The sequence below is a fragment of the Copadichromis virginalis genome, linkage group LG14 (assembly GCF_057382275.1).
Source record: "Copadichromis virginalis isolate Kocher_CV1m ecotype Utaka linkage group LG14, C_Virginalis_male_GT1.1, whole genome shotgun sequence".
NCBI classification, from domain to species: domain Eukaryota; kingdom Metazoa; phylum Chordata; class Actinopteri; order Cichliformes; family Cichlidae; genus Copadichromis; species Copadichromis virginalis.
The window spans coordinates 28671310-28684782 of NC_140631.1; the positions used below are offsets into that span (position 1 = coordinate 28671310).

The 13473-nt window shown below is 39.7% G+C and overlaps 2 protein-coding genes across 3 annotated transcripts; both read left to right on the forward strand.

Annotated features, from left to right (window-relative positions):
* Positions 1-1038: 1038 nt before the first annotated feature.
* On the forward strand, positions 1039-6926 carry LOC146694186 (uncharacterized). Of its 2 annotated transcripts, none has more exons than XM_085430307.1 (7): positions 1039-1136; positions 1346-1451; positions 3141-3211; positions 3312-5277; positions 5576-5734; positions 5813-5869; positions 6299-6926. In XM_085430307.1, exons 4-7 carry the CDS (start codon positions 3540-3542, stop codon positions 6544-6546), a joined length of 2202 nt encoding a protein of 733 aa, XP_085286433.1. In that variant the 5' UTR covers positions 1039-1136; positions 1346-1451; positions 3141-3211; positions 3312-3539; the 3' UTR covers positions 6547-6926. The 2 variants fall into 2 exon arrangements, with proteins under 2 accessions (XP_085286433.1, XP_085286434.1); XM_085430308.1 differs by having other exon boundaries at positions 5816-5869.
* Positions 6927-9318: 2392 nt separating this feature from the next.
* Positions 9319-12188, forward strand: LOC146694187 (extracellular calcium-sensing receptor-like). The gene is made up of 5 exons (XM_085478699.1): positions 9319-9570; positions 9681-10505; positions 10609-10830; positions 10952-11075; positions 11284-12188. Exons 1-5 carry the CDS (start codon positions 9319-9321, stop codon positions 12186-12188), a joined length of 2328 nt encoding a protein of 775 aa, XP_085334825.1.
* Positions 12189-13473: the final 1285 nt, after the last annotated feature.

Sequence of the window (13473 nt, forward strand, 5' to 3'; positions counted from 1 at the left end):
TGTGTTTGTGTTTGGCAGTCACCTGGGTGTGATGTGATTTACATGGACTGTGGCTTGTAGGTCCTTTTCATTGTTTCAAAGTGCAAGTCTGGATAACATCTGAGTGTGTGTGTGTGTGTGTGTGTTAACCACCCAAATGTGACTTAGGAGGACCACACTGTTATTGGGAGACTCTGTCAAAGTTTGCTTCATGGTGACATCACTCTGGTTTTAGGAGGGGTCTTCTCGTATTTCTTGACAGTTTGACCTACAGCATGCAGAACTGACTACATGTGCTTTGTTTCTATGTGGTTTGAAACTCAGGCTTGAACATTAAGATAGATAGTACTATACAACTTAACTTGTTTTAGGCACTTTTTACTGCTGGTAGTGCATGGGCTCTCTCGCTGTGTACTCTGGCTTCTTCCCACAGTCCAAAGATGTAGCTTATGGGGTTAGGTTAACTGGTGATTCAAAACTGCCCTTTGGTGTGAATGCAAATGCTTGTCCTTCCATGTTAGACTGGTGATCTGTCCAGGTTGTACTGCCCTATGGTAGCTGGTATAGGCCCCAAAACTGCTACCCCACAATCCTGATAAGGATAAGTGGAAGAGGATGGATGATTGCAAAGGAATCAGTTGTTAACTATTGTAGCCAGTATTTTTTTCAGAAGAAAACATTTCTTGAGTGGAAAGCCCCCCCCCCCCACACACACACACACACATGCAAATTAAAGACAGAAGCACAGGACTGCCCAGTACAGTTGCAAGAAGAGCACTTGGTCTAATCTTTGTGCCATCTTTTCTTTGTTGCAGGATCTTGATGAAGAAATGCCTCAGCAAGGCTCAGAAGCCATGCATTCTTCTTCAGTGCAAGATTTTGAAGAGGTAACATTGACCTAGGACAGATTTTAATGAATGTTTCTCATGCACGATGTGTACCTTACGCTATTTGCCAATAGTGAAATGGTCTATTCATCCTCTTGAGTGATGCATTTTTAGTAACTGTCAGATTACTGTTCTTTTGTCTTCATTCTCTATCTGTTACACACGAAGACTGAGACCAGCCAGATTCAGAAGACTGTGAGCTGCCTAAAGCCACAACCAAACAGCTTTCCAAACAATGATCTGGACCTGAAACATCCAGAGCCTGAAAGGGTAAATATAATCCAGTGTACCACTTAATGAACTAATAATTTAATCTATCATCATTCTTTATGGATGCTGTGTGTGTGTGTGTTTGGCAGTCACCTGGGTGTGATGTGATTTACATGGACGAAGTTTATTAGTTGATATCTGCAACTGAATTGAAAACACACCTTTCCAACTGTCCAAAACAAATAAATGTTGCAATATTTTGCTAACAGTGTCACAATCATCGTCTGGTGTGCACAACAATATCATCTTTGGACAAGTGCATTCAGTGTGTGGGACCGGTTTCCTCCCTCAAGTGGCTTGGCTTTAAGTGCAAAGGTGAGACATTTAGTGAATAGGTACAGTGTATAGTAAAAAGCATTAATAGAGTTCAACAAGTTAAGACGTGCTGAAATGAACACTGCTCCCTTTTTAATTAATGGGTGGTCACGTCTAATTAAAGAAATGCAGTATTACCTCATTGGTGCAGGACCTTGTAAAAATGGTATACTTGGGATTGTCCTCAATTCCCCATTCCATAACATAAACTGCTCAAAATAATAAAGGGAACACTTAAACAATGCGATGTTACTCCAAGTCAGTCACACTTCTGTGAAATCAAACTGTTCACTTAGGAAGTAACACTGACAACCAGTTTCACATGCTGTTTTGCAAATAGAGTAGACAACAAGTGGAAATTATAGTCAATTCACCATAATAAAGGACTGGTTCTGCAGGTGGTGACCACAGACCACTTCTCAGCACCTATGCTTTCTGGCTGATGTTATGGTCACTTTTGAATGCTGGCGGTGATTTCATTTTAGTGGTAGCATGAGACAGTCTACAACCCACACAAGGGGCTCAGGTAGTGCAGCTCATCTAGCGTAGCACATCAATGTGAGCTGTGGCAAGAAGGTTTGCTGTGTCTGTTAGTGTAGTGTCCAGAGCATGGAGGTGCTACCTGGATGTGGAGTAGGCCATAGGAGGGCAACAACCCAGCAGCAGGACCGCTACCTCCACCTTTGTGCAAGGAGGAACAAGAGGAGCCCTGCAAAATGACCTCAAACAGGCCACAAATGTGCATCTGTCTGCTCAAATGGTCAGAAACTGACTTCATGAGGGTGACTTGAGGGTCCAGCATCCACAGGTGGGGATTGAGCTTGCAGTCCAACACCATGCAGGATGTTTGGCATTTGCCAGAAAACACAAAGTTTGGCAACTTCAGCACGGGCACCCTATGCTCCTCACAGCTGAAAGGAGGTTCAAACTGAGCACGTGACAGTCTGGAGATGCCGTGGGGAATGTTCTGCTGCCTGCAACATCCTCCAGCATGATCATATTGGCAGTGGGTCAGTAATGGTGAGGGGTGGCATTTCTGTGCCTGCCAGAGAGCCTGACTGTCATTGGGTAACAAGATGAGGTCCTCGGACCCTTTGTGAGACCACATGCTGGTGCATTTGGCCCTGGGGTCCACCTAATGCGAGACGACACTGGGCCTCATGTGGCTGGAGTATGTCAGCAGTTCCTCCATGACAAAGGCATTGATGCTATGGACTGGCCCGCCTGTTCCCCAGACCTGAATCCAATTGAGCACATCTGGGACATCATGTCTCACTCCATCCACCACAAACTGTCCAGGGGTTGGCAGATGCTTTAGTCCAGGTCTTGGAGGAGATCCTTCAGGAGACCATCCGCCACCTCATCCCGAGCATGCCCAGGCATTGTAGGGAAGTCGTACAGGCATCTGGAGGCCACACACATTCAACTACACACTTTCATGCCACTCAACTACCTAAAGAACAAAGTATTTAATAAGAATAATTCCTTCATTCACATCTGGGATGTCCTTTTTTGGGGGGGGGAGGGGGATTAGCAGTGTATGTGTAGTCATTAAAATATCCTTAATGTGAACAGTTTTGTTTTTTTTTGTTTTTTCAGCATTTGACATTACTGCAATGCTTTGACAAAAAACTACTTCACTTAAATAGAACTGCAAAGCTAAATTAAGTCTATCAAAATGTGTTTCAGTTTGTTTAGGGGTCTGGCACAAATCTTGCCTTGCAAAATTGGCAAATCAGAATTGCCACCAGTCAACACAGGTGTGTATCCCATTCATATTTGGCTTGACTTTTTTTCAGTTTATTTTTTACCTGTCTAAAGTATTGATCAATTAAAAAAACTTTTGTTCTTACATTCCAGAAAGAAGAAATTTCTGAATATTCAGGGGAGGATGGATTGCCACATTCAGTTCTGGATCAAATATCAAGCGATGATGATGGCAACCACAGCATATCAGAAGAAGAATATGTGCCAGATTCAGAGTCATATGATGAAGATTCAGATGAAGACATCTCATTATTGCCAAGCACATCAAAAGGTCTGCTATGCCAAGATGACATCTCCAAAGCGCATGAACAATCAGATTCAATGAATTTAATCCACAACTTGACAAAGGACAAGCCACAAGATAAAAGTGAGCTTTGCGAAACTGAATCAGAAAAAATGACTTTAAGTAAAAGAAATTACTGCTATTTTTGTGGCAAACCACAAGCTAAAATTTCCCGCCACCTGAAAACGCACAAAACGGCTCCTGATGTTGTGCATGCATTTTCCCTGCCTAGAGACTCAAACGAGCGTAAAAGTCTGTTAGAGAAATTGAGAAATAAGGGAAATTTTAAGCATAATGCTGCAGTTTTGCATGGTGGAGTGGGACCACTGAAAGTGAAGAGAAGACCCAAGATTAAAGCAGTAGAGGGAAAGTTTGCTCATTGCTTTTATTGTCAAGGGATGTATGTTCGCAAGGATCTTTGGAGACATGTCCGCAGATGTCCTAACAAACCAAAAGATGACACGGATAAAGAACCTGGAAGAACCAAAGTACTCGGCCTGGCTTTAACTCTGGAGTCTCAGTGTTATCCGCAGGTGTCAAGTGGAGTCTGGAAGGTTCTTGCTGTTATGAAACAAGATGAGATTGCCTCAGCTGTGCGAAATGACTTTACTGTTATTCAGTTTGCCCAGTCCCTCTACAATAAACATGGACAAGACCCTACAAAGTATGATTATATACGACAGAAGCTTCGTGAAGCGGGACGTTTGTTGTTGTGTCTGCGCACAGAATTCTCAGTGCATAACATGGAAGAAGCTATTAAGCCTGCTAATTTCCAGAGAGTTGTGCAAGCAGTAAAGAAAGTTTCAGGTTTTGATGAAGAGACACTGTCATACAAAACTCCAAGCCTTGCGCTGAAACTGGGACATACACTGCATAAAATGTCTGACATTATCCATTGTCGTGCCCTCATGACAGAGGATGAAGTCCTAATCAAGTCCACTGATGCGTTCAAGAAGTTGTATGTCTCCAAATGGTCTGAGATGGTGTCTCACCGTGCCTTGAACACATTGAGTGAGGCAAAGTTTAACAAGCCATCAACATTGCCCTTTACAGAAGATGTTCGGATTCTCCATCACTACCTTCAAAAATCTGCAGAAAGTGCCTTTTGCAGCTTGGAGAACGAAGCCACAGCTCAGAATTATGCCCAACTTGCACAAGTTACACTCTCACAAATCATTGTGTTCAACCGAAGACGTTCTGGAGAGGTTTCAAAGATGCGCCTCAAAAGTTTTCTTGAAAGAGACAAAACAGCACTCCACACAGATGTTGCCATGGGGCTCTCAGAAATGGAACAGAGACTCTGTAACTATTTCTGTAGAATAGAAATAATGGGAAAAAGGGACAGAAATGTTCCAGTTCTGCTAACACCAAGCATGCTGGATGCTCTGTCACTACTGGTTAGTAGGAGGCCTGACTGTGGTATTTGTGCCACTAATATCTACCTCTTTGCAAGACCCCGATCAATGAGTCATTACAGAGGAATGGACTCCTTGCGTGTTCATGCACACCAGTGTGGAGCAAAGCAGCCTGAGTATCTAAGATCGACACAGCTCAGAAAACATGTTGCCACACTCTCACAAGTCCTTAATTTGAAAAACAACGAACTTGATCAGGTTGCAGATTTCCTGGGTCATGATATCCGCGTTCACCGCGAATTCTACAGATTACCAGTTCCCACAACACAGCTGGCCAAGATTTCCAAACTGCTTTTAACACTGGAAAAAGGACAACTTTCCCAGATCCAGGGGAAATCACTGGATGAGATCAAAATAGAAGGTTTGTATTGAAAGGAGCAAATATTAGGGCAGTAGTTGAATATTATGCTTTATCACCCGAATTAAAACCTAAAAGCACAGACCATTCTGTTAAATGTCCATGATTTAAGGTTCTTGAAGTCTATTGTTTCATCACTTTGCAACATTTGGCAAACTGCAGAGTGGTGGCCTTAAATAGTAAAACTATGTACTATAATTTCCAGTATTTGTTCTGTATTTTGTCATATCTCGTTGTTAATGTGAGGTTTTTGGGGGGTTTGTGTTTGGTTTTTTGGGGGGGTTTTCCCACAATTTCTCAGATGAAATTGCATTAAGTGATGCTGAAACAAAGGACAGTGAGAGTGAATCAGATGATGATGACACAGCACTCACAATGTTGGCGTGTGGCACCAGTGAGCCTGTACATGCAGTAGCTGATTCCACAAACACAGCGCAGCTCCAAGACACTGTAGATTGTGGTAAGTTACCACTAGCTTGGTTTCTGTGGATAAAATGTTTGTTACAAATATTAAAACTTAATCAAATTGTGTAATCAGCAGATGAAGGACCACTCACAATGCCTGCAGCAAGTGAGACTGCTGCTCCCTCTGAAGGTAAGGGGTGCAGTTGGTTCTCTAAGCTTATTATTGTTTCATCACTTTGCAACATATGGCAAACTGCAGAGTGGTGGCAAAAAGTCACTTGGATGAGTGACAAAATGTTTCTCCCACTGAAAACGCTACGTCCAGATTAACAGAATCAACGTTTTGGGATTTACTTACCTGGATGATTGAGCATGCATCAAGAGACTTTTATTCAACTTTTTATTCCGTCTTTTATTCACAGCGGAACACTAAATGTCTCATTTTAGAAATTTGATAAATTTTCAAAGAGAATTTTAGCTCGTTTTGATATTGATGGTAGCAACACATTTCAGAAGTTAGTACAGGGTAGCATCCATTCTTTTAACCACCAAATGTTTTTTGTTTTTTTTGTTTGGTTTTTTGTTTGTTTTAACTACTACTACTTTATATATCTTCCAGAGAAAAATGCTGCTCAATCCCACAATTCCCGAAGAGCTCCCAAAAACATGTGGTCCAAGGCTGAGGTTGCTGCAGTGATGAGGCATTTTAAAGACCACATAAACGAAGGGAAACTAGCCACCAAAAATGAATGCAGTCATTGCAAATTGGTAGAAGATCCGGTGTTGGCAGGAAGAACAGTTCAAAACATAAGAGATTTTGTAAGAAACAGAGGATTAACTGCAAAAAGGCAGAAAAAAATGAACTAAAATAACTGTTTAGAGAGCTGTGGTTTTACATCTTGGTCAGATTGCCAATTGTTGTTAACACTGATGTTCTGTTTAAAGAAAAAAAAGTTCTTGTTAAATACAGAAGTAGTTTGTATTTCATAATTTTTACATTTAATTTATTTAGGGGTTTTTTTGACGGGTTATATTTAAAATAAAAAATTATAAATGCATATTTTCTCCCCTTAATATTTACCTTTAAACTATTAAAATTCATTTTAAATGTTTTTAATTTTTCTGTTTTCTATATTTTTATATTTCTGTGGGAAGCGTGGGCATTTTTGTCCATAGATTTCTTTTTTTATTTATGGTTAAAATTAATGTTCAGATCCAAGAACACTAATAAAATGATGTTCCAGTAATCCTGTGTCCTGTCAGATGTGTATTCATGGTAATGATGAGCTATTTACATATTACATCATTGTCCCTTTAAAGACCCAATATTGTTTTTTTTGGACCTCATAAAACACATTGTTGTCAAGTGGACAATGTCTCCAGAAAACACAATAGAGTCTGGTTGGTGTGTATCAGTGTATCTAGACTTCTATAGGGAGTGTATGAGGTCTGAAGTGACCCAAATTTTTTTCAGATTTTTTCGAACACTTTAACCTCGCTCCCTTGGCTCTAAGTCCTTTCAAAAGGGTAGTCCACTTAAACCACCACCGGGCGGATTGACGTAGTATAGTCCCGCCATACCACATAGACCCGTATGTGTGTGTGTGTGTGTGTGTGTGTGTGTCCTGCTGATCAAAGGGTCATAAAAGCACAAAAGATACATCCTTGGTCAGGAAAGGGTAGTCTCCCCCTCACCCTAAATAACATGGTGAGGAAGTCCAGCAGTTCATCTATATGTAAAGAAGCACTTAAACTAAAACAGACATAGCTACGTTAATCCTGCCGTAAAACAATAAGAGAAGGTATGACCTCTCTCGTGCTCCCAGGATGTGGGTGTGCATTCTAGTGTGGAATACACACCAAGCCTTTGCAGCCTGTTAGAGATCACACACAATTAATTATATGCCTCTAAGTATACATGGTTGAATATTTCCTAATACAAATAACTACATGCAGTATTCTACCATATGCAAACTTATATCACTAAAAGATTATACTGACTACTAAATACAATTTTCCATTAACAGACAGAGACATTTCTCTGTAATAAACTCTTTTCCAAAGATGAGTGATTCCTCAATCAGATACAGGGCTCGCAATATCGGTAGCCCAACGTCCTGGGGCTAGCGATTTTTTCAGTCGGGCTACCAAAATCTATCTCTGCCCTGCCCGTCGGGCTATTGTAGGAAGGAAAAATATATGTCAATGCTTTTGCATTCTTTCAGAAATGTAGCTGGGTAATTATGTCATTGGCATCGGCGAGCCACTGTCAATATGTGACATATTGAAATCGCGTTTGAATTTGCGCTTGTTTTTTGCTTTCACTTTGCAATCGCGCGAACTATGTATAGAGAGCGACAGCACTGATTGGTGAGTGATGATAATTTGCGCACCACTTCCTCTGACATCGTCTTATCAATCGTTAGCTTACTATGCAAACATGACAAGTGAAATCTCCCGCAGCAAGCTTAAACATGTGAGAGGTTGATCGCGCAGAGAATCGCTGAGCTTATGTGAGTGCGTGTGTAAAAGCAGCAGGATATATATTTCAGTTCTGCTAAGCCAAATAAGACAGGTCATGGTGAAGAAGTGACAGCCAAAGATAAGCTTACCACAAAACGGAAAAGTTATGACAAATCAGACTATAAGGCAAAAAGAAAGTGCAGCTTTATGGTTTCATGGACAAAATAATTTCTGTGGCTGCAATATGATGAGCTATATAACCAGGGGTGCACATAAGTGGTCCGCAGGTGCGCATTCGCTGTCAAAATAAAAAACACGCACGTCTAGAAATAGTCTTTCAGTTTTTCAGTTTTTCACAGACAGGGTAAATACAATTATTGCCCCTATAAGTAGATTAATTTAGCTTTAAATGATGAATTATTCGTTTTGATTTTGCTTTTTAAAAGTTAAATTGCATTACATTTTTGTTTTTGTACACAAAACTATCTATCTATCTATCTATCTATCTATCTATCTATCTATCTATCTATCTATCTATCTATCTATCTATCTATCTATCTATCTATCTACATACATGTGTGTGTGTGTGTGTGTGTGTGTGTGTGTGTGTGTGTGTGTGTGTGTGTGTGTGTGTGTGTGTGTGTGTGTGTGCTCTATTTCTAGAGCATTAATTTCCTGATTCCAAGTTTGCCAATCTAAGATCACTGAGGCCTTAGGGAAATTATAGCACATTGACTACATGTGATACTGTTGTTATAAGAACTGTGCTGTCATGCCTATATGGCAATGCAGTGCAAACATGCAAAGAGGTATCCTCCTATTTCTGTGTGTTCTCAGCACAGACACAATATCTGGCTGTGAACTTTTTGGCAGGTTTGATATGCCAAGTTTGTTTAAGGAAGGTGACATAATGATCGGAGGAATCTTCCCAGTTTTAAACAAAGAGATACTCAGCACTTATACATTTGACAAGGAGCCACCTAAAGTGCAGTGTGAAGGGTATGAGTTACCACAAGTGGCTTTTTCATTTGTCATGCATGTATGTTTATTTGTGTTTTCATTCTTGACATTGTACTTTACATACATGGGAAGCAATGGCTGGGTTACTTTATGACTTGTATCAATCACTAAAATGTCCTTAGATTTGACCTGCGAATTTATCGATGGACACAGGCAATGATATTTGCCATTGAAGAAATCAACAACGATCCTGCTCTGCTTCCAAACATATCTCTTGGCTATAGGATCCTTAACTCTTGTGCATCTCCTACAAATACTTTACGTGCTGCTCTAACGCTGGCTAGTGGAGCAGAGGAGGCAAGTGCGACTTCTCATTGCCCTCCAGCTATATCTGCCCTCATAGCAGAGTCTGGGTCATCTCAGTCAATAGCTGCTGCTGGAATTCTTGGACCATTTCATATGCCAATAGTAAGAGATAAAGTTGTATGTTTTATGATGCTAAGTGATATTTGATGTTTTGGCATTGTATGATGTATCGTTGCATGCACACTGTTTCAGTGTTCTTTTCTCTTTTATAGATCAGCTACTTCTCAACGTGTGCTTGTCTGAGTGACAGAACTAAATATCCTACATTTTTTAGAACAATCCCCAGCGACTATTTCCAGGCAAAAGCTTTGGCTGCACTGGTCAAACATTTTGGATGGCAGTGGATTGGAGCCATACAGGCAGACAATGATTATGGACGTAATGGAATTCTTGCCTTTAAGGAGGAGGTTGAAAAGTTTGGGGTTTGTGTTGCTTTTGTTGCATCAGTTCTACGCACGTACACAAGAGATAAATTTCTAGAAGTTGTGGAAATAATAAAACAGTCATCTGTCAAAGTAATTTTGGCTTTTTCTTCTGAGGGTGACTTTTATCCTTTGATGCAAGAGATTGTGAACCAGAACATTACAGGAATTCAGTGGATTTCTTGTGTGGCTTGGATAACAGCACCTCGACCATCCACACCTGAAATACATAGATCCTTTGGCGGAACAGTGGGATTTGTAATGCAGAAGATGGCTATTCCTAAACTTAAACACTTTCTTACAAGTATTAGTCCTTATACAGATCCCAATGCACCTTTTGTGAAGGATTTCTGGGAGATTATGGTGGGCTGCACACCTGTTTTGCAAGGGGTACATGCAGCTACTGAGGACACAACCAAAAGATGTACAGGCAATGAAACATTAATGAATTCCGAGCATGATTTCTTCAATGTCACAGAGCTCAGAGTGACCTATAATGTCTATAAAGCAGTTTATGCTATTGCACATGCTCTGCATCAGCTGGTATTCTGCCAACCAGTTGGAGCACAAACAGTAAAGCGATGTTTAAACCTGTCAGAAATAAAGCCCAAGGAGGTGAGAAATTGTTTAACTGAAAGTTACAATAGTTCAAATTGTTTAAACAAAACCAATAATTGAACGTTTATACATACCTAATACATAATCCTTTCCTTTCTAGGTCAGTAAAAAGTTACAAAAGGTGAATTTCACAAATCAGTTTGGTGATGAGGTGTTTTTTGATGAGAATGGCGATCCTCCTGCTTCTTATGATGTCATTAACTGGCAGTTGATAAATGGAAAAGTGCAACATGTGACACTTGGTCATTTGACATTTGCTGCAAATGGTGATTACAAGCTCAGCATCGAGGAGGAAAAGATAGTGTGGAGGACAGGGAAAAAAGTAATCATGATGTCTCTCTATTTTTACATGCAGTACACTTTTAGTATCTCATCCTTTATTATTCTCTTGTTAACACATAATCATTTACCTCTACAATACTTAAATATTTCTTTTGCTACAGATGCCCACATCGGTGTGTTCGAATGTTTGCCCAGTTGGAACCAGAAAAGCTCAAATTCAGGGAAAACCTATATGTTGTTTTGACTGTGTACCCTGTGCTGATGGAACTATAGCCAACTCAACAGGTAGACAGAAACATATCAAGAGTGTATATCCTGTAAACGTTGAACGTGTACATTATAACATGACATGTTTAGTGTCTACATATAGCTAATATTTAAAATATTAATGTCTTATTGCGTCATATGCTTTTTTAAAGTAGATTTTTAATTTATTATTATCCCAAATGTACATCTAGATACACCACTGACCCTTTCTATTTATCCTCAACAGGTGCAGCAGACTGCACACCTTGTCCAAAGGAATACTGGTCCAATGAGAGAAAATATGATTGCATTCCTAGAACTATTGAGTTCCTGAAATATCATGAGCCCATGGGAATAGCTCTAACACTTGTATCCCTGTTAGGGGCCTCTCTCTCCCTTGCCACAATGGTGGTTTTTATCAACTACAGAGAAACTCCTGTGATAAAAGCCAGCAACTTTGAGCTGAGCTCTTTCTTATTGTTTTCTCTTTTTCTGTGTTTTCTCTGTCCTCTCACTTTTCTTGGTCAACCAACAGTCTGGACATGCATGCTGCGCCACACCGCTTTTGGTGTGACATTTGCCCTTTGCATTTCCTGTGCCTTGGGAAAAACCATTGTTGTTGTCACAGCCTTCAAAGCCACATTTCCTGGCAACAACATTGCTGGAAAGTTTGGTCATGCACAACAAAGAATCATCATTTGCTCCTGCACTTTGATTCAAGTGGTAATATGTGCATTATGGCTGACTTTAAACCCACCTTACCCACATATGTTGTTCACATACAGCAATAGGATGATTGTTCTGGAATGTAAAACAGGATCTCAGGCTGCTTTTTATGCAGTGTTGGGATACATAGGGATCCTTGCAGTCATTTGTTTGATCCTTGCATTCATGGCAAGAAAACTTCCTGATAATTTCAATGAAGCCAAATTGATCACATTCAGCCTGCTGATATTCTGTGCTGTGTGGATTACATTCATCCCAGCATACATCAGTTCTCCTGGAAAGTTCACTGTAGCTGTAGAAATATTTGCAATTTTGTCTTCAGCTCTTGGCTTATTAATTTGTATTTTTGCACCCAAGTGTTACATAATATTTCTTAAGCCAGAAAAGAATACCAAGAAACATGTCATGGGCAAAACTACAAGCTAAAAGTAAAAAAAAAAATCAGTAACAATTTATATTATGTTGCCATTTTTGTGTTTACATTATTGTTATTATTATTACATTTATATTACATTAGTAGACATTACGAGTCACTTACAATTCTGTGACACATTAAATAACAGAGTCTGGGTATATGCATATTTAAATGTAATTTTTGTCTGATAAAGGATTTATAATTAACATTACAGTACACTGCAAGATATGTTTTATGCTGCTGAAAGAAATGGATGTGAGTGAGTAGTTATAGACCTGCACACAAATGCAACAAAATTTAAGATAAAAAAACAGACTCTGGCCTGCTTATCAGTCTCTAACACCATTACAGGCAAGATGCAGTAAATCCTTTGAAATAACCATGTGTTCCACGCTGTACAATGAGTGCTATTTATAAATGGGAGAGAGATCTTAATAATGAATATACTTAGGAGTATTGGAAAGGAGCCATTATCATAGCTAGATCTACTTTTACTTGCAACCGCTTGCTTAAACCCAATACAAAATTTTACACCGCCTATATATAGCTCCTAATGTTTTGCATGAGATTACACCGCATGTATCCCCTTTTTGTATCAAATGTCAAATACAGACTGGTACCTTTTCCCATTACTTCTGGGAATTTAAACTAATCAAAAGATTTTGAAGTTCCATATCTCAAGAACTCAGCAATATTTTTACGAATCGGACCTAAAGGGACCCTGGATTTTTTATGCTTGGTTTACCTTCAAAAGAATCAGCATTAACTTATTTGCAGCATAAACTAGATGATAAACTATTGTTGCTGGACTGGAAATGTATTCTTATTAACTGGGTTAAGGATAACCCTCCCACTGTTACTTTTTGGTACAGGGAATTGTTAAGAGTTATTCCTCATGAAAGAGTTGCTGCCATCTTAGGAGGAAATGAGGATTTGTTACTCAATGTTACTCCTTTGCTTACCTACTTCCCAGATGATTTGTCTCAACTGTTGAGAGGGGCCGGTTGTCTTTTGGGTGTCTCTAGGTAATTAGGAAGTGAGCACAAAGGATGGGAGTTCACTTTGTATCTTCTTTTTTAACCAGCAAAATAAGAACAATATTTTGTGTGTACATAAACACCTTCCTCTGCCTTTCCCAATAAATGAAAAAAAACTGGAGTAAACTTTCCCTTCTACCACGTTCTCTTAGCTCCATTTGAAAGGCAAAACAGGCCTTGAGACAACTGCTGTTTGGCATTATATTTGCATTTATATGTAATGTAGTGGGCCATTTCTGGAAATGATATAGTGCTTTGT